At 57.5% G+C, this 19190-nt stretch overlaps 1 protein-coding gene across 3 annotated transcripts in view; it reads left to right on the top strand.

The window, feature by feature from the left end:
- Nucleotides 1-19190, top strand: part of HPCAL1 (hippocalcin like 1) — a 106859-nt gene extending 87669 nt beyond the window's left edge. For all 3 annotated transcript variants that reach the window (XM_044262082.1, XM_044262081.1, XM_044262083.1), the window contains 3 exons: nt 13273-13668; nt 15434-15539; nt 18295-19190. In XM_044262082.1, the coding sequence (XP_044118017.1) occupies nt 13291-13668; nt 15434-15539; nt 18295-18392 (582 nt within the window). In that variant the 5' untranslated portion in view covers nt 13273-13290 and the 3' untranslated portion in view covers nt 18393-19190. The remainder of the gene's footprint in view (nt 1-13272; nt 13669-15433; nt 15540-18294) is intronic.

Genomic DNA, 19190 nt, shown 5'->3' with positions numbered 1-19190 from the left:
CTGGCAGATGTTAGGTGAACGGGGGCAGGAGACTTGGGTTCTGCATAACACTGGGCTGACCTCTCCTCTGGGTAGTGGCCTTGTGGCCCCTGCGGGAGTGTTGCTGGTCTGCGGGTCCCAGGGGGCAGAGGGTTGTCCCCTTGCCGCTCTGAAGTGGCCTGCAAAGTAGAAACGGCTCCAGTTTTGAGGCAGGGCGCCGGGAGAGGGGAACCCTTCCCGTGTTGCAAGTTGAAGGTTATTTTTATAGTGACGGGGGATGATTTTGCAATATTGCTTCCTGTGGGCATCTCCTTCAAGCCTCAACCCAGGGGGCGGGTCCTGCATGGCGGGCACGGTGGGCAGCCTGCAGTGCGGGCGCCTGTGTGTGTGCAAGCACAGACACGCACAGACACACACGTGCGCACGGACCATGGGCACGTGCGAGTTGGCTTGGCGTTCTCATCCGGTGGGGAATCCACCGAGGGAGTGTTGTTCCCGCCCAAAACAGGACTGCCAGCCCCGGGCCAGGGAATCACTGCCTTGGGTCTCCCTGAGCTTCTGCTCAGGGTAGGATTCTGCATAGTGTTGGGGAGATGAAAGGCAGAGATAAAAGGAGGGGTGCTTTACCTGCCGATCACCCTTTGCTCCAAGCCGAAAGGGCGGGACACAGAGGGAGCCTCCACATCCAATGAATGAATGAATGAATGCAAGCGATGACCCCAAGATCTTGCAGCTTGTTGGCTCCTGGGCCAGGGCCCCCTGCCAGGTCTGCGCCCGCACAGGCCCTTCCTCTTAGTTCGGCGACACCGATCCTTCTCGCTTCCCAAAGCCCTGATTTCCGGGTCAGCCCACATTTCACGTTTTCTGTCCTGTAGACCCCTTGACTCTTCTTGGACCTGTCAGACTGTATGTGTGGGTTTGTGGCTGAAAGTCCTCCCTGGGAACATACTTCACAAAGGTTTGCTCTGGTGGATGCGCCGGAGACCCCGGAGACGGGCTCCTTTTCTGAAGTTGAAGACTGTCTGGGTTGGGAAATTCAGAGCGCAGGGAAGGTGGGCTCCACGGGGCCAGGCCGAGTTCCCCATGCAAGGGCTGGGCCCGCAGAGGAGCTGGGGGTCGTCAAGCCCACCTTTTCTCCCTGTGTCCCTGACTTCCTTCTTCTCACCGAGTGCCAAGTACTGCAACTTTCCCATGTTTCAGGCACTGTGCTAATTGGTTACAGGCTTCCTCCCAGCTGTGCTCTGGGTGAACGGAGCTCAGCTATGTCCTTGGGGAAGAGGGTCAGGAAAGGACGTGGGCCCCAGCCTTAAAGCTAGAGTCTGTCGGTTCCTCCTGGAACACCACCTTCCTTTGCCCCCCTTAATGCCACCAGCCCTGGGGCTCGGTGCCCGGCCAGCAGAGGTGCCCACTCGGCATAGAGAAGAAGGAAGGGCATGCCTTGCCTTCCCAACTGCACCGCAAGCAGTCTGAGAGCCCCCGTCCTCCTGTGTGTGCCCAGCACGCTGCACGCTGGTTTTCACTTGGTATGTGCTCAGTTAACGTGTGCCGATCGACATTGTCCGTGCGCGAGTTTGCGCATCGGTCTCCGCTCTCCCTGCAGATCCGTGCCTTCCGGTGTTGTGATTTAAAGAATGAAAGTGGCAAAGGGCAGCTTTTATGAGCCTTCTGCACTCCTGATCGGAAACACGCTCCTAATGACAAAGTGAAGCCCGCGCCAGCTGTGGTCGCCCGAGGGCAGCCCGCACGTCCCCGTTTGGGGGCCTGGCCTGGTGTTTTAGCCAGGCTGATGCCGTTTTTGTTGCGAATGACTTAGTGTTTTTATTTCTTCCCAAAGACATTAAACATGAATCAAATAGCATATGAGATGATTCACTGGAAGTTTCCTTCCAAGTTTAAAAAAAAAAAAGAAAGAAAGAAAAAAAATTCCGGACTAGGGAGCTGCGCCATGAACAAGCTACCGACCGGCCCCTGGTGGCAGCCAGGGAGCTCTGCTGTGGCAGCACCTCGTGCAGTGCACTTTCCTGGGGACGGAGCCACTTGTCGGTGCCCACAAACCTCCAGGGGGCTCTGCGTGTCTTGAAAACATCTTTGAAATCCGGTATCTGTAATGACATTTCTTTTCTTTCTTTCTTTCTTTTTTTTTTGTAATTACATTTCTTAGTTTCTACCCTTGGTGTCTTAGGATGTGGCCAGACCTCATTCACTGGGGGCACGTGAATTCAGAGTTTGGAAGCGGTTCATTTGGGGCGTGTGTGTTGTGGATTGAGCTGTCACTCAAGCAGGAGCCTGGTGGAAATTTAGCTTTCCACCCGCGACGGGGATCCCGGTGGGCAGACCCATTCATCTCCGTCTACCCTTGCGGCAACACGGGTCACAGCGGCAGGCGAGGGCTGTTATTCCCGTTTACAGTTCAGGAAACTGAGGCCCAGAGAAGTTCTGAGACAGCCGAGACCATAAGGCGCAGCAGGGGAGCCTGGGAAGAGCACGGGCTGCCCATTTTCCATGCACCCGCTGCCCCATGTGGCCCCTTCCGTGCACAGCCACCACCGAGCGGGCGTTCTGGTCCCACGACGGAGGAGTGAGCAGATGCTGGCCTGAGGCACCGAACCTGGGACCCACCGCACCCCAGAGCCTGGCTCGGGGCAACCCCCACCTGCCAGGAGGTGCCCCGCTGGCCAGGGTATGTAGGCACCGCCTATGGGTTTCCCTCCCAAGGCGGGTGGGAGGACGGGGTTCCGCATGCTGGCCGGGAGCATCAGTGCAGAATCCGGGGCTCGCTTGGTCACATGCCGTGCGGATCTGTCCCACACAGGCAGGGCGCTGGAGTCCTGGAGGCATTTGTGCCGACGTGTGCGGGCTGGTGTCCCAGATCTCCACACCTGAGAAGCACAGCTGAGCCGGGTGGGCACCCCGCCCCCCAGCTCTGTGCCCCCAGGGCTGACTGAAGTGGGGTCAGAGGGGGCCAGAGGGGGGCAGTGGGAACCCTGGCTGAGGGCCACCTAGCTGGGGTGTGTTCACAGACGGAGAGAGGGGATGGCACGGGTTTGGTGATTGGACCTGGGGTCTGACATGCCCTAGGCAGGCCCTCTGCTCAGCTATGGCTGTTCCGTGCCAATAAATGGAACTTTCCAAAATACCAAGTCTGGATTACAGAATGTCTCTCTTGGAGCTTCAGATCTGGGCAAGAGAGTGCTTTAACGTCCTGACCTGTGATGTGCCTTCCTGGGTCCCCTGATACTGGGGAAGTCACAAAATATTGGGGCGAGAGGGTCCTAGAAGAAACCCATTTACTCATTCATCAGCTCCTCCATTCAGGCACTGTGCTAGGCCCTCGGAACCCACAACCCTTACTGCAGATGGATTTACCGAGCACCAAGCCCTGTTCTGGGCAACGTGGGGATACAGAGGAACGAGAGGAGACAGTCAGTAAATGTGTCAGTGTGGTGCCAAGGAGTAGGGAATGCTAGGACAAGGGGGCAGGGTGAGGGACCAGAGCGTGAGAGCCGATGCTCTTTGAGATGGGTTCCTTGGAAGAGGCACCCCCAAGAAGACTCGAGCAAAGACGTGAGCGTTGAGGGAAGGCACCTTGAGACCAGGTGGAGGGAGCAGCACACGGCAATGGCCTTGTGGCTGGACAGTGCTTCAGCATGAATGAGGTATTCTCTTTCCACAATAAGCTCACACCAGTGAGGGAAAGACACAAGTCAACGGTGTTATAAAGGCTGAGGTCATAATAGAAATGGGTTAAAAATTGGTATTGGGATACAAAAGAAAGAATAATTGTTGGGGGCTGGGACGCACAGCCCCGAATAGGGAACTTGTGAGGTGGGCTTTGGAGGTTGAGTAGAAGTTCGCTGGGCAGCTGAGGCGAGCAGTCACATGGACAAACCAGTGTTGTCAGAGGCACGAGATGTGTGGGGAAAGCCACCCACAGTTTCTGCTGCATTGGCAGCTTCTGCGGGGGGAAAGAACGGTCTCTTGGGAGTTTCTCTCTCCTCTTCTCCACCTTTTCCTTTCTCTGAGCTCATTTAGGGCATTTCAGCCTGCGCTGAGTGGAAAGGAAGGCTCCAGACAGGGAGGGGAGTTCTAGGTCTCAGCCAAATCCCTCCTCCCTCCCTCCTTTCTTTTATTATTATATTTTTTTTATAGCTTTTGGGGAGTCATGAGGATTTAAGCTTCGGGGGATGGGTGCAGAAGTCCAGAGGGTTTTCAGCGGGATTTCTCAACCAGAGCTCACTGGCCTGGTAAGCTGGATGCAGCAGATTTCCAGGAAGCCCTCTAAAAATGGGCTCCTGGAGGTCAGAGGGCTAAGTTTGGACCTGGGTGCACCCTGTAACTGAGCTCCCAAGGGGTCTGCCACCGCTGATCTCATTCAGGGGCTTCCTGAGAGAACACTGTCTACCGCTTCTGATCCTCTGCTGTATAAGGACCTGGACCATCACTGTAGCTGGGCTCTAGGAAGGTTCTCAAAAATGCTGTAACAGAACTTGTGACTGATTGGGAAATGGAAATGCCACGATCTTTCATTCGTGGGTACCTGCCCGAGCTGGGTGGCAGTTAGTAATGGGCCGGTCAGCAGGGTGGTCATGAGCTTCAGGAGTCCCTGTGTGGTGGCCCCCAGATCTGCAGGGCCCCAAGGGTCTTCCCAGGGCTGAGCAGCCAGTAGGAATGGAACATCGGCCACCGTCATGTGTCATTTTTCTAGTAGCCACGTTAGGAAGGTAAAATGAAACAGAGGAGATGAAGGTTATCAACATGATTCGTTTAACCCACGATATCGCAGACGGTGTCACTTAACACTCCACATGTCATCAGGATAGCAAAATCATGATGAGCTAGTTTACATTATTTTTATGTGGGAAGTCCTCAAAGGCCAGTGTGTGCCTTACTCTGTGGGCACATCTGCGAATTTAGACGGGCCCCATTTTCCGTGCTCAATAGTCACATGAGGCTGGTGATTACTGAACTGAGCAAATCTAGGTTATAAACAGAGAAACTGAGGCACCAGCGATGTGGAGGAGGTGGGAATGGGGGGATGGGCGGGGGAGGCAGGGTCTCCAGTCTGGTCCGGAGGAGTCCGCCTGCCTGCACGCACCAGGGTCCGCCCAGCCCCGTTGCAGCCTGAGCTGCCCCAAGGGTGCTGTTCCTGCTGGGGGCGATCCGGCAATGGTTACAGACCCTTTGGGACAGGACTGGCCCCCTCCTCAGACCAGCTGCACTAGAAGCCAAGGCTGCCTGCAGCTTGCCTCTCACCCGCTTCCTTGGAGAAGAGAAGGGCCAATTCTCAGCATTTGTCCATTTGTTAATGAGTCACCAGAGCAAACTGCCCATTTTCTGCGGGTCCCTTCAGCCCTGACTTTCCTGTTCGACCCCAGGCAAAACAAGCTCTCATCCCCAGAAGAGCCCAAGGGTTGCTTGAAGTTCAGATTCACCACGGATCCCACCCCTTCCCCCTGCCCCCAGCCTCATCCTGAGCTTTGGCCTTTCATAAGGACTTGCTTCCTCCTGTCCTCCCCAAGTGCTTGTAAGTCCGCTTGGCCCAGCGAGCTCTGGAGATCTAACCTGATGAAAGCATTTTATTTTACCTTTTTTTTTTTTTTTAAAGATTTTTAATTCATTTGACAGAGAGAGAGATCACAAGTAGGCAGAGAGGCAGGCAGAGAGAGAGAGAGGGTAGGAAGCAGGCTCCCTGCGGAGCAGAGAGCGGAGGCCCGATGCGGGGCTCGATCCCAGGACCCTGAGATCATGACCTGAGCTGAAGGCAGAGGCTTTAACCCACCGAGCCACCCAGGCGTCCGAAAGCATTTTAAAGCGATGGCTGCAGTGTCGACCCACGCCGTCAGCCGGTGTGGAGCTGTGGATTAATGCACACGCTCGGAACTTGGTTCCCCCGAGCCTCACCAAGCATTTGGAAGAACTACGCCATTAAAAAGGCTTTAATTTGCAGGCGATACCTACTTTGGGTTAAATATTTTCACAGGGCTCCCCAGCTACATGTTTGCGATTTTTTTTTTTTTCTCTTGGAACAATTTAGCACATTAAGAACGATAGATAGAGTAACCGAGAGCCAGAGAGATGGACGGATGTAAGTGCTACATTAACCGTCTCCCCATTCTTCCATTACTGGGAATGAAAATGCGGTCTTTGATGCATTCAGAAGGCTGTTGGCTGTCTGAGCCGAGCCCCGCTTGATCACGAAGCTTTTCAAGCCGAGTGAGACGGTGGCTCTGATCCCGAATTGATCACCCTTCCTGGCACACCCATTCTTCACCCCATCCGTCAGCGGAGATGAGGGATTTTCTGGTCTGCAGATGAAGGATGGTGTGTGCCTGAGCACCAGGGCTGTGGGGCCATTTCTGCTGAGAAAGGGGGTGGTTGCTTTGTCTCTGCAGAAAGGCTGGCTTGTTAGCATCCATCTTCCCAGCCATCCAGTCATCAATAACCGTTCCTTGGCGTGATTAGTAAAAGAGGGGTCAGTGTTCACGCAGCGTTCCCCCCGTCCTGGGTCCCTGGGAGGCTGCGTGCTCTGGGCTGAGCGCCTCCGGGACAGAGCTAACACGAGGCTCTCGGGGTTAACTGTTGCGTCTGAGTCTTCAGGAAGCACGTGGGAGCTGGCCCAGTGAGGGGCCAGCGTGAGGGACCCCATTTCACCTTCATGGGCGCCACTTCATGGTGGGGGAACTATCCGCCGGGAGCGCCGTGGCGGCCTCCATCACTGCCTGCGGGCCCTGGGCAAGGAAGGGACCCCAGGGAAGGTCACAGATGAGTTCGTGCTTCATGGAAACCTCACTTGTGTCTAAGATGGAGATAACATTGCCCCTTCCCAGCCTGGCCAAGGTGGCCCCCGCCTTCCCAGCACCTGGACTTTGCCTAGAGGTAGCCTATGGGCGTCGACCTCCAGTGGCTTTTTGGTTTGGTTTTATTTGTTGTAGTAGGTTCCATGCCCAGTGTGGAGCCCAGTGTGGGGCTTGAACTCACAGCCCTGAGATCAAGACCTGAGCAGAAATCACGTGTTGGGCATGTGACCAAGGAGCTACCCAGGCTCCCTGACCTCCAGGGGCTTTTAAAGTCCTCCTTATAGGGGTACCTGGGTGGCTCAGTGGGTTAAGCCTCTGCCTTTGGCTCAGGTCATGATCCCAGGGTCCTGGGATCGAGCCCCGCATCAGGCTCTCTGCTCAGCGGGAAGCCTGCTTCCTCCTCTCTCTGTGCCTGCCTCTCTGCCTACTTGTGATCTCTGTCCAATAAATAAATAAAATCTTTAAAAAAAAAAAAGACCTCCTTATAGTTGGGGTCCGTTATCAAAGGAGCAAGACTGGTACAAAGCGAAGGTTAAGCAAAGCTTTATTTGTGCCAAGCATCAAGAATCGACTGACCGGTCAGGGCCGCCCCGAAAGAGAGCGACCCCTCCCAACCTCACAGGCTACCTTTTACTGGGTAAAACCGCAACCCATATCTTGTTATTTTAACCTACTGGGTTTGTGTGTCTTTTCACTCTGGCCATAATTGGCGCCCAAGTTTGGCGGCCAAAAGGCGGGGTTTACATTCTTTGGTGGTTAGGGAGGTTGCATATGTGCTTTTTACTGATTAGATGTTTTCATCTGGCCTGACTTGTCCTTGTATTCTGGGTTCTGTTATCAGGGACTAGCCAACTACACTTTACTGGTTTCCTGGACTTGCTTTTAAGTAAGTTCTTCTCGGGGGGAGGAGGGGAGGTTAATTTAAGTTTACCGCACAAACAACAAAACAGCTGTTTAACCAAGATGGAGTCGCTCTGGCTAAGTAGGCCCTTACACTTCTCTTTCGGTTTTGATTACGCATGCTGTCTTCCTAGGCAGACTGCCTAGTCCCCCGTCCCTGTGGGAATGTAATTGTTGGTCCCAGGAGCACCACCCCCCCCACCCCTACCCCGTCCATAGGCACCTGTGTGGTAACCGCCCGAGCACATTGAGAACAATAAGGTGCATCCCTGGCCATTCGGAGGGCCCGATGGGCTCCAGGAGACTGCACCTCCTGTGTGCCCAGCCTGGCGCCAGGCCCCGAAAACATGCTGATGGCCCCCACTTCTGGGCTTGGGTTTTTGGGGTACAGAGCTCCGGCTTGGGGACATGTGTGGGCAAGCATCCCCACAATTAAATGGCTCAGGACCCAGTGCAGGGTGAGGTGAGGCACACCAACATGTAGACCTCACATTTCCAGAATCTTCCAGGGAATGCTGTATTCCCTTCCCAGTCTCCTTTGCCTTTCTTGGGAGGGGTCACCGCTTGTGGTGAGAGACTCCCCCACCTGGACCTCCAGACCCGGGGATCTTAGACTGTCAGACCAGGAAGAAACCCTAGTTTGGGAAGGAGGCCCTCTCCCCGCACGCAGCCTCTCAGGAACACCCTCCACCCCCCATTTGGAAGCACTGTGAGAGGGGGGCTGGGGGGGGCCCTTGCAGTCTTGTGGGTCAGTTCGGGGACATGCGTGGGAGGGAGCTGGCAAGGTGTGAGGCCACCCCCCGGGCGCACCGCTGAGCTCTCTCTGCTGTGACCTTCCAGCTTTGGGTTGACGGTACTGGTCCCTCTCCCTAATCTGGTACCTTCCTTTCCGTAAACACGTGTTGTCTCAGGCAGAGCAAGTGTTGGGGGTTTGGCGTTTCTGTCAAATCTGAAAGAACATAAATCACAGACACATCCTGGGGCAGACCAACAGCGTCGTTCTGAGTGTGGATTTGGTCTTCAGGAGCTGAGTGGACTCTGAAGGGACCAATCCTGAGCCCGCGGAGCCTAGAACTTGACTGAAGGCCGCTTGTTTCTGTGGTGAAAGAGACAGGATGCTAATCAGGGTAAAGGATGAGCCATTAACGATCCAACGCTGCCCAGTGAAGGTGCTGTCCATGGCCACGTGGCCCTCGCGTGGACCCTCCTGTGGCCACGTGGCCCTCGCGTGGACCCTCCCGTGGCCGCCTGGCCCTCCCATGGACCCTCCTGTGGCCACGTGGCCCTCCCGTGGCTGCCCGCTGCAGGGTGCGGGGCAGGGGCCGGGCAGCCTGGGCCGAGTGCTGGCTTTGCCTCTGGAACCTGCTGGCAGGGTGGGAGGGAGGCCGTGGGAGCCTCCCGGTGCCTGGCCCCACAGACACTAATGGCATCTGCTGACTCAGTCCGTGGCCAGGGGCAGCCGAGCTAGCATCCCGGGGCTGTCATAACCAAGTAACACAGACCGGGCAGCTTCAGAAACATTATTTTCTGACAGTCCCGGAGGCCAGAAGTCTGAGACCAAGGGGTCACGGGTTTGGTCCCTTCTGAGGTCTCTCCTGGGCTTGCAGACAGCTGTCTTCTTGCTGTGACCTCGCCTGGCATTCCGTCTGTGTCTGTTTTCTTTTTAAAGATCCAATTTTATTTATTTGAGAGAGAGAGCACGAGAGAGAGCATGAGCAGAGAAAGAGACTCCCCGCTGAGCAGGGAGCCTGATGTGGGGCTCGGTCCCACGACCCTGAATGACCTGAGCTGAAGGCAGACACGTAACCAGCTGAGCCACCCAGACGCCCTTCCTTCTGTGTCTCCTAAGGGCCCCAGTCACATTGGGTCAGGACCCACCCCAATGACTTCATTTGACCTTAATTACCTCTAAAAGACCCCGTTTCCAAATGCATTCGCATTCCAAGGTGAATTTGGGGGTTCCGTCCAGAACGGCGGCCGGCCCGCCCTGCTCACGCTGGTCCTCTCCTGCTGCGCCTTGTGTGGTATGATGCGCCCCCTTTGGGGACACGGGGACACACGCTGCTGCTGGCGGGAACAGTGCCGGGTCTGGCAGACGGAGTGAAGAACGGGGACGCGCCGGTGCGGAAGGAACCCTCCGAGGCCCAGGCCCACCGTGTGCGGGGCTCTGCGGCCGCGGAAGCTGCAGATGGGAGGCCCCACGGGGAGACCCCGGACAACTGTTGGGGTGCCCACCCGGGTTGCTGGCTGAGACATGCCACAACTGGAGGAGAGCGTGCCGTATCGGGGCTTCGAGAGCAGCTGAACTGATGAAAGGGCTGGAAGTGAACCCGTTTCAAGCCCACGTGCCTCTGACCTGGAAGTGCTCAAAGCCCTCAGGGTGTCCCAGGTGGCGTCTGGGAGCCCCGGGGTGAGGGGAGTGCTGCTCAGTGGTCCCAGGACACAGAGAGGTGAGGCTGCTGGCAGGAAGCCACGCGGCGGGTCACCCTGTGTGGGGGGCTCTCGGGCCACCCGCCGGGCCAGCTGGGCTCCAGGTTTTGCCGTCCCAAATTTGCCATGCAGAAGTCCTAAGTGACAGGAGGAGGCCAGGAGGCTGTTTAAACAGAGCGGACAAAGCAGGGGTGCGGCTGGCAGGTTAATAAAGGACTCTCACAGGAGCAGAGAAAGCACGTGGGAGCTGGGCTGGAGAAGGGTGCCCTGGGGACAGAGAGAGCAGAGGGTGTCCGTAGCCCTGAGCTCTGAGGGCTCTCCCTGCGGCCTGGCCTGCCCGCTCAGTGGCTTCTGTGGGGTCACCTTTGGGGGGTCCCTATGCTGCACCAGGGGCCTCCCGGACTCCGAGCCTCCCCTCCGTGTGTGTAGACATGTGTGCTCGAGAACACACCCCCAGGAGGCTGGCGTGGGCAGGGGGTGCCTCAGCGAGGGGACCAGCCTCGGGGCAAGTCTCAGGGTCACACCCAAGGCTGCTTGGATCTGATCCCCACCTTGGAGTGCGGGCAGGAGAGCCTGTGGGTGGACAGATGCACAGGCAGAGAAGGATGGGCACCTGGCCTAAGGCCCTGACAACACCCACGTGGCTTCTCCCTGTGCCCTCAGCTCCGGTCCTTGGGTTTGGCAGGCAAGGCCATCCCAGTGCCCTGCCATCAGGCCACCAAGGGGACACCCGGAAGGGCCGGGGAGCTGGTCCGGTGGGGCCCCAAGAGCATGACAGAAAACGCAGAGTCAAGAGGCAGCCGCAGCCCCAAACCTGGCCTGAAGGTTTCCCAGTGGACCGAGATCCGACCTGTTTCTTGGTTGGTTTTCCTTCTCCCGTGAGACATCTTGATTTCCACATTCATCTTTATTTTCCCCGTAGGAATCACAGTGGTCATTACCAAAAAAAAAAAAAAGAAAAAGAAAAAGAAAATCCTATTAATTAACTGAGTTTCCGAAGGGACCAGAAGCAGAATCAGCGACCTGTGAACGCCAGGACTTTTGGGGGCCTTCCAGACTGTGCTGCTGCACGTCCTGGGGTAGGTCAGAGAGCTGGCTGGTGAAGGCGTGGGGTTCCCTGACCTTGAGACCTTGACTTCCTGTGACCTCTCAGCTCCTGTGGAATGAAGGTCATGTGTGCCCTTGTCCTAGGACACGCTGCACTTGGCGAGGTGGCCTCGCAGGTTCTGCGTGGACTGGAGTGAGGCAAGGATGGTTCCCCCAGGGCGGGGGCTGCCCTGACAACTGGCTTCCTCAAACATTTGCTCACTTCCGCTTTTTTGGGATCAGCCTATAGGTCAGGGCAGAAAGCCGAGATTGTAAACCCTGACGTTGTAAAAATGGTGGTTCTCGGAACAGAAGCTGATAAAGAAAAGGGGAGATCAGTAACTTGATCTTATGGAGAAAGAACCAAGAGGGAAGTTTCTCAATGAAGAAATAGAGGTCGGGCTACTTTTATTTTTGTTATTTAATTTTAGAGATGTTATTTATTTATTTATTTGAGAGAGCGTGAGTGTGCCCATGAGCAGGGGGAACAACAGCAGGAGGGAGAAGCAGCTCCCCACGGAGCAGGAAGCCGAGGCAGGACTGATCCCAGAACCCTGAGATCATGACCCGAGCCGAAGACAGAGGCTTAACCAACAGAGCCCCGCAGGTGCTCCTTGTGTGAAGATACATGCACAGAGGTCAGCATTTTAAAATTGCAAAAGGATTTACAATAAAAACTCCCCATTCCAACCTTGTCCATCAGCCGTCTCTCTCTAGGCAATGCCACATCCTAACGGGTCCTTGCAGACACGGAAACACACATGTGTACATGGTTTTCTGTCTTTTTCACAAAGGGCCGCAAACTCTGTGCTGGTGCGCACTTTCTCTTTTCACTTAAAAACACGTCTTGGTCACCGCTTCTCAGTACGCGGTGACGGACGCCTGGGTTGTTACAGAAATCGGGGCAGCAAGCCCAGCACAGGTACGCTGTTTGCCCGGCTGGAGTATCTGTAGCTACTCCTCCGAATGGAAGGGCTGGGCATTTGCAGCTTTGGAAAGACATGGCCAGGCTGCCCTCCATAGAAGTTAGGAAAGGAACTTGAACTATGTCATTTAAAGTCATAAAGGGGCACCTGGGTGGCTCGGTCAGTCAAGCGTCTGGCTCTCGCTCTCAGCTCAGGTCACGATCTCAGGATCGCAAGATCGAGCCCTGTGTCGGGGAGCGGTGGCCCGGGGGGGTCTGCCTGAGATCCTCTCTCCTTCTGCCCCTCCCCCTGATCGCACCTGCTTGCTTTCTCCCCCCAAATGAATAAATAAAATCTTTTTAAAAAGATAAAGCTGTATAGATAAGTAAAAACAGAGATATGTATCATAAAGCTAATAAAACCCAGGAGGGAGCCAGGAGGACATGCCGGGGAAGAGATGAGCTCCGACTGTCCTCTTACTGGATGGGGGTGCGGTGCACACTGTTTAGGGTTCATAAATACACAAGCAGTTCCAAGCGGGCGTCTCCGGGAAGGGGGTGGGAGGCATTTCAATTTGATGGTCTCGTCTTCTGTATGTTTGAAAAACGATGGCTGTTCGTGTTACCGTCAGGGCCGGACCACGAAATGAGCTGAGGAGGTGACAGTGGGTCAGCGTGTGGCCGCCGTGTCACTGCGGATCCGTCCTCCGCCTGGGCCGCGCGGGGAGCTGCATGGGGGCACATCCCGCGCTCCGCGGCGCCCGATTTGCTACTGGTCGCATTCGGGAAACGTCGTGGGCTGCTCCGCTCTCATTCTAGAGCCACCTCACCCCGCGCCCTGCCCCGGGGAGCTTCTCCGAGACAAAACAGAGAGGGGACACCTTCAGAGTTTCTGGACTCCTGTTCCAGAAGCAGGACGTGGTGCCGAAGAGAGGAGAGAGCCGGTCAGATCCCAGGGTCAGGGGTGCGCTGGGCCGGCAGCGGGAGCACCTCCTTCCACTGATTTCGGTTGCTTCCCGCCCCTCCCCACCATGAACACGTTCCCGGACACAGGATGTGCCCACGAGTGGTCCCCCTCCCCGCAGGGCGTTCGTGCACGGTGGGGGCCTCTCCACGCAGCACCCCCCTCCCCGGGGACCCGCCCCTGCTGACACCGCCCCCCCCCCCGTCTTGCAGGGGTGACCCGCCACCGCCATGGGCAAGCAGAACAGCAAGCTGCGGCCCGAGGTGCTGCAGGACCTGCGCGAGAACACGGAGTTCACCGACCACGAGCTGCAGGAGTGGTACAAGGGCTTCCTGAAGGACTGCCCCACCGGCCACCTGACCGTGGACGAGTTCAAGAAGATCTACGCCAACTTCTTCCCCTACGGCGACGCCTCCAAGTTCGCCGAGCACGTCTTCCGCACCTTCGACACCAACGGGGACGGCACCATCGACTTCCGGGAGTTCATCATCGCGCTGAGCGTCACGTCCCGGGGCAAGCTGGAGCAGAAGCTCAAGTGGGCCTTCAGCATGTACGACCTGGACGGCAACGGCTACATCAGCCGGAGCGAGATGCTGGAGATCGTGCAGGTAGGGCCCCGCCCCTGCCCGCCCCGGGTCCCTCGAACGCCCCCTGCCCCCTGCCCCAGCCTGGACTCCCTGTCACCTGGCCAGGGAGGTCACTGCCGTAGGGATGATAAGACCCAGTATTTCTGGAGCAGGCCTGGGCTAAGGGCAGGGTGGGGGGTCCTTCTCCGCATTTCATGAAGCCCGAAGCTCAGAGAGGGCATGTCCTAAGAATTAGCAGAGCTGAAAATCCTAAAGGAGAGGTCCCTTGCTCCCTGCTAAGCCCTTCTTGAGTCTCCGTATTCGAGACGGCGACACGCAGTTTGCCACGTCCCCAGGAGCGTGCTGCAGAAAAGGAAAACTGGAATATTAGTGGTCCCGGAGTAACAGGCTCTGACTCAGAAGGAACATCTCTCCCTGTGAGGCCTTTTTCCCCCTTCATGCCTTCATGCCTGTCAGCGGCAGGTGAGGCCATTTTCCAGAAAGAAATCCCGTTCGGTTCCCTTCACCGGCTGCCTGGGTTTATGGGAGGAGAGAGCCGGAAGCTACCGCTCCCTGGGGCCCCTGGAGCCGGGGAGATTCGGTTCTAGAATTCCCGAGAAGAGGCCTTCTCTGCATGTAAGGAACTCTGTGGCCCAGGAGCTAAGTCTTGAGCAAAGAGCGTCAACCCCATGAGCTCCCGCGCCAGCCGCACGTGGCCTGAAGGGGTGACCACCCCGCTGCCCCCCGTAGCTTGTTCTCATGCAGAGTAAGTCAGCACAGGTGGGGCCTGTGTGGCTCAGTTGTCCCTTCTGGTCCTTCACCGTAAGAGGCGGTGGGAGTGAGAATTCTTTCTCCCTGGAATCCTAGCCTACCTATCACCCCTTTTGCAAACGGGCATGCCCATCGCTGGCTGAGCAGACCGGCCTGGCCAAAACTGAGACACGCCAGTGGGATTGTTCAAACAGCGAGTACGGGGTAGGGATGGGCGCCACGCCTGTGCGAATGGGATCTGGCTGCTGGGTGCCCCCACCACGTTCCCAAACCCCGAGACCCTTCCCCGTGGCCTCTCAGCCTACCGGTGGGATACTGACCTCCTGTACCCTTCTCAGCACGGACTGGAGTTTTTAGTACTTTGGAAGCCGACCAAGACCTTGGAGCGGCTTGGTGCTGCTTTTGGCTCTGCCCTTGGGCGTGCTGCGTGGCCCAGTCCCGTGAGGATGTCCTGTCCCGGGGAGGTGTGCGCCTGTGCATTCTCCCTCCTTCTGGAGAGACCTGTGCAGTCCTGCCGCCGGTCCTTTCTGGGGGTCATGATGTGGTTCTCCCTATGGATGTCGGGGGTGAAATCTTGCTTGTTTTAAGCGGAGGTCTAACAGTCACAGAGTGAAACGCGCACAGCTGTGTGCTGGGGCACGGGGGTCGTGCACATATGCCCCTAAGACCACCACCCTTGGTGAGTTACAGACATTCGCAGTCCCCCAGAAGCGTCCCTCAAGTGTCATCCCGAGCACTCTCCCCCTGCAACCCAGACAGCCCCCAGTCTCCGGCTGTCAGTGTGCTGTGGTTTCTGCTGCTCTTGAACGTCACATAAATTGGCCTGGCTTCCTTTGCCCTGTGTGCCGTCTGTGATCGTCCCCGTGGAACATTCTGGAAATGTTCCTCTAGAAAGCTGAGGAAGGGTCCTGAAGGCTGCTTGCATCCCGACCTCTCCATGTCTTTCTGTGGCCTGGGAAGAAGTTCACACCTGCCCCCACCTGCCCAGGAATGTTCCAGAATCTCGGAGCACATGATTCTACGTGTCTCTTTGCAGGCTATCTACAAAATGGTGTCCTCTGTGATGAAAATGCCCGAGGATGAGTCCACTCCGGAGAAACGAACGGACAAGATCTTCAGGCAGATGGACACCAACAACGATGGTAAGAAGTGGGCGTGTGGGCGTATGTGTGAGTGTGTGTGTGTGTGTGTGTGTGCGTGCGCATGTGCAGGGCTACTGAGAGCAGAGGTATGTTTAGAGCACTTCCCTCTCCCTCGGCAGCTCCTCAGGCCTCCCCCAGCTCCCCATGGCCTGAGGGAAGAGGCAGGATTCAGTCAGGGAGACCCGGGTCTGTGTCCTCTGTCCTCTGTGCCCCCTGTCTCCGCTGAGCCCTAGTGTCGTTTTAAAGTGCTTTTAAAATAGGAGAGACTGTCAGCCCCTTGGATGTGTCCCAGGGACCGGGAGGCAGGGGCACTGATGGCACCTGGGCCCTTCTTGGGTTTGGGGGAAGGGTGCAGATCAAGGTCCCTGAATGGTGGGACCCTTGCTGTCCTCCTAAGATGGCAGGCTCCCCAGCGGCCCCCAGGGGCTCTGTTGGGGAACCGTGGCAGTGGGACTCTGCAGGATCCACGTAAGAGCAGGCAGCTACGACCCGATAGGTCCAGGCCTCCTGCCGGCTTTGTCAAGTGCAGTCTGAGAGTCAGGTTGGATTTGCTTTTGAGCAATAAAGAAATGGGACATTTAGAGTAGAAAAGGCAACACCCCCTGGGCTGAGCTGGAGATGAAAAACAAGCTAATGCATTAGGAAATGCTCTGTAAGGTGTGCAGCGCTTCTGGCAAACGGGTTTAAGGACCGAGCTGGCCCAGGGACAGGCTTACTGTGTGAGCACCGCGGCAGAAGGTACGCCGGACGCAGCAGACAGCGTGGCGACGGTTCCCTAGTCATGGTCACGAGTGAAACAAGACAGCCTTGTGCCTGGCATTGCCCTTGGGCAGATTTAAAGCCTGGCTTCACCCTCCAGGGTAGTAAGACGCAGGCTTCGGACTCCGATGGACCTGCACCGAGTCTTGGCTCTCCTGAGCCTTGGTTTCCTCCTCTGTGAAATGGGCATGATAAACGCAGGCTCATGTGGTTGTGAGGATTCAGGGAGACGATACCCAGAGTGCTGTGAGCACAGAGCCCTGGGCATGGCGCTCTCGACCCCTCTCCCCTGCCTGGCTTCCCAGCCTGAGCTCCTCCCGCCGCTCCTCCAGAAGGCCAACTGGGCCCACATCTTACCAGCTTGTTTGGGACCCCGAGTCTGTGCGCTGCGGTGCAGGGCACCTCTGCGAGCCCCGGTGTCCATCTGTCCCAGGCCTTGGTGCGGGAAAGGAGAGTGCTGTGGAGAGATGAAGGTGAAGTCAGCGGTGCTCAGGGGCACCCCTTCTAGAGTGGACAGGGCCCTGCACGTTGTCTTACCTTCCCTGCCATCCTCTCCAGGGGTCGGGGGCGCCTGGCGGGTTTCCCCCAGCACAGCGCCCTCCCGTCCACACCCATCCCGGCCGTCAGTGTGAATGGAGACTGGCTGAGCGCCAGGAACACGCCGACTGCTGCCAGGCAGACCCAGACTGTGCTCAGGAACCCCCAGAGCCCCTCGGGTCCCCCATCAGCCCCTCACCTGTCCTGCTGTCTACCAGGAGGAGGGGCTATGCTCTCAGAAGCTTCTCACTGTGAGTGACGGAGTTGGGGGAGTGGTGGGTAAAAGTCCCCACCAAGCACAGGAAAGCACCAGAGCCCAGCAGCCCCTCTGTGCAGGCACAGGGTCCCGGAGAACTTCTCCATCGAGGGGGTGCTTCCCAGCCCATCCTTGAGCCTGGATGTTGTATTGTCGCCCCTGGGGCCAGCCTGCCTGCCTCCTGCTGGGGGCTGGGAGGAGGGGTTGTTCCTCTCCGGCAGTGGGCTTGCAGGAGGTCTCTGCCTGGAAGCTTCTGGATGCCTCTTCTGGCTCCCTGGCCCCAGCTCACTGAGCACATCTTCCAGACCAGGTCAGGGCTAAAGATCTTGAGACGTGGAAACATTGGTATCTTGCCTGTGGTGGCATGGCGCGGGCCACAGGCCTCTCCGTTCCTTTATTGCCGATCTGCGGGGTCACTGTCACTACGGCCTCACAGCCCCGGACTCCCCCAAGGCATAAGTTACTGGAACAGGGCCAGCTTCAGACGTAGGTCCTTCCGCTTTGAGGGTGGGAGTCCTGGGAGAGGGACCACCGACGGGGGCCCGTGGGTGTCCCAACATTGGCTTCCCCCCAGAACTCATATCAGTTTTCAAATCTACTTCGTACTCCCTGTCCTAGCAGTAATGGGGTCGGTGGTATGGGAGGGGCAGAGGATGCCCTAGGGTGTCACTGGCCGGACCCAGAGCAAGGCCAGCCCGCTCTAGGCCCCACCCTGGTGGGCAAGAGTCCCTCAGCAGAGAGCGATCCCGCCCGCGAGCCGCGAGCCATGCTGCCACCAGGGGAGATCAGGCACTGGGCAGTGATTGGGGGGGGGGGCCCGGCTGCCCCCCGACCCCCAGCCATGGTCCCCTCAGCTCCAAATCAGTTACAGGTGACTTTCTTTCCGGACAAGTCCCACCTTACGTAAAGCCTGGGGTGGCTTCCAAAAGGATTGACGTTGTCCCATAAGCCACAGCGCCTGTCCTACTCAGGGTGTGTCCTTTAAGGTGCCTGATGCTTTGCCCTGGGCGGTGAAAGCAGAAAGGGATTTTCCAGAAAGGTGTGCAGAGTTAGCGGAGTCCCACTTTGGCCCAGCTTTGGAAGGTGCGAGACTTAGACCAAAGGGGGCGTCCCCTGGTGTGGGAGCGGTGGCCGGGACCTCGGGACGCATGAAGAGTGCGGAGCCCTGGCTGACCCCCATTTCTCCTCTCTCCTGCACCACAGGCAAACTGTCCCTGGAAGAATTCATTAAAGGTGCCAAGAGCGACCCCTCCATCGTCCGGTTGTTGCAGTGCGACCCCAGTAGTGCCAGTCAGTTCTGAGGGGCCGGGCGTCCGGACGGTGGCGGAGGAACCCAGGCTCGCCTCGCCGTCTAAGCTTTGCTTGCACAAGTGGATGCCTCCTCCACCTTGCCTGCTCGCCGGGGCCCAGGCGACCTGCCCGGCCTGGTGGCTGGGCCTCCCCCCTTCCACCTGGCCTCCTCCTGTCCCCCTGCCCGGCCCCCCGCCAGGGACGCCCCCCACCACCCCCCGGGGAGGTGTTGACACGCAGGGCTCACAGTTCTGGCTCCCGGGGCATCTCCCCGCCCCAGGGAGCCCGGAGAACACCGCCGAGGACACGGTTGGGACTTCTGAGATCGAGACCGGGCCAGCTGCTGTGTGTGGTGATGGCAGGTGGCCGTGGGAAAGGTGGGGACGAGAGCAGAGGGAGAGAAGACGGGCGAGCCCTCCCCGTGCATGGCCCTGCCTCGCTCGTGCGTTTCCTCTGACCAAAGCTGCTTGCACGTACGGATACTGTGGCCTCCTTCCTTTTCGTGTATAAATTATGCCCCTGGTGAAGTGACGTGTGCCGTGTAGGTCCCGTATTTCACGCCTCCGTTGCCTGTGATGCGTGGTCCCCCCCGCCCCAGTGGCCCGTGATCCGCCCCCGAATCTGATTATTTTGTGGTATTTATGCACTCTCTCGATCTGCCCGTTTCCAAGGAAATGCATGCGTGCCCAGTGCCGTGGCGACTGTCCGTCCACGTAGTAAACACAGGCATCTGTGTATGGTCTGTCCTCCCTGTTGATTGGTCTGGCATTTCCTGTATTAAAAATGATCAAATAAATGGAATTCTCGGA

This window comes from Neovison vison, chromosome 8 (genome assembly GCF_020171115.1).
Source record: "Neovison vison isolate M4711 chromosome 8, ASM_NN_V1, whole genome shotgun sequence".
Lineage (NCBI taxonomy): Eukaryota > Metazoa > Chordata > Mammalia > Carnivora > Mustelidae > Neogale > Neogale vison.
Note: the sequence above shows the minus strand (reverse complement) of the source record. Positions and strands in the feature narration are given on the sequence as shown.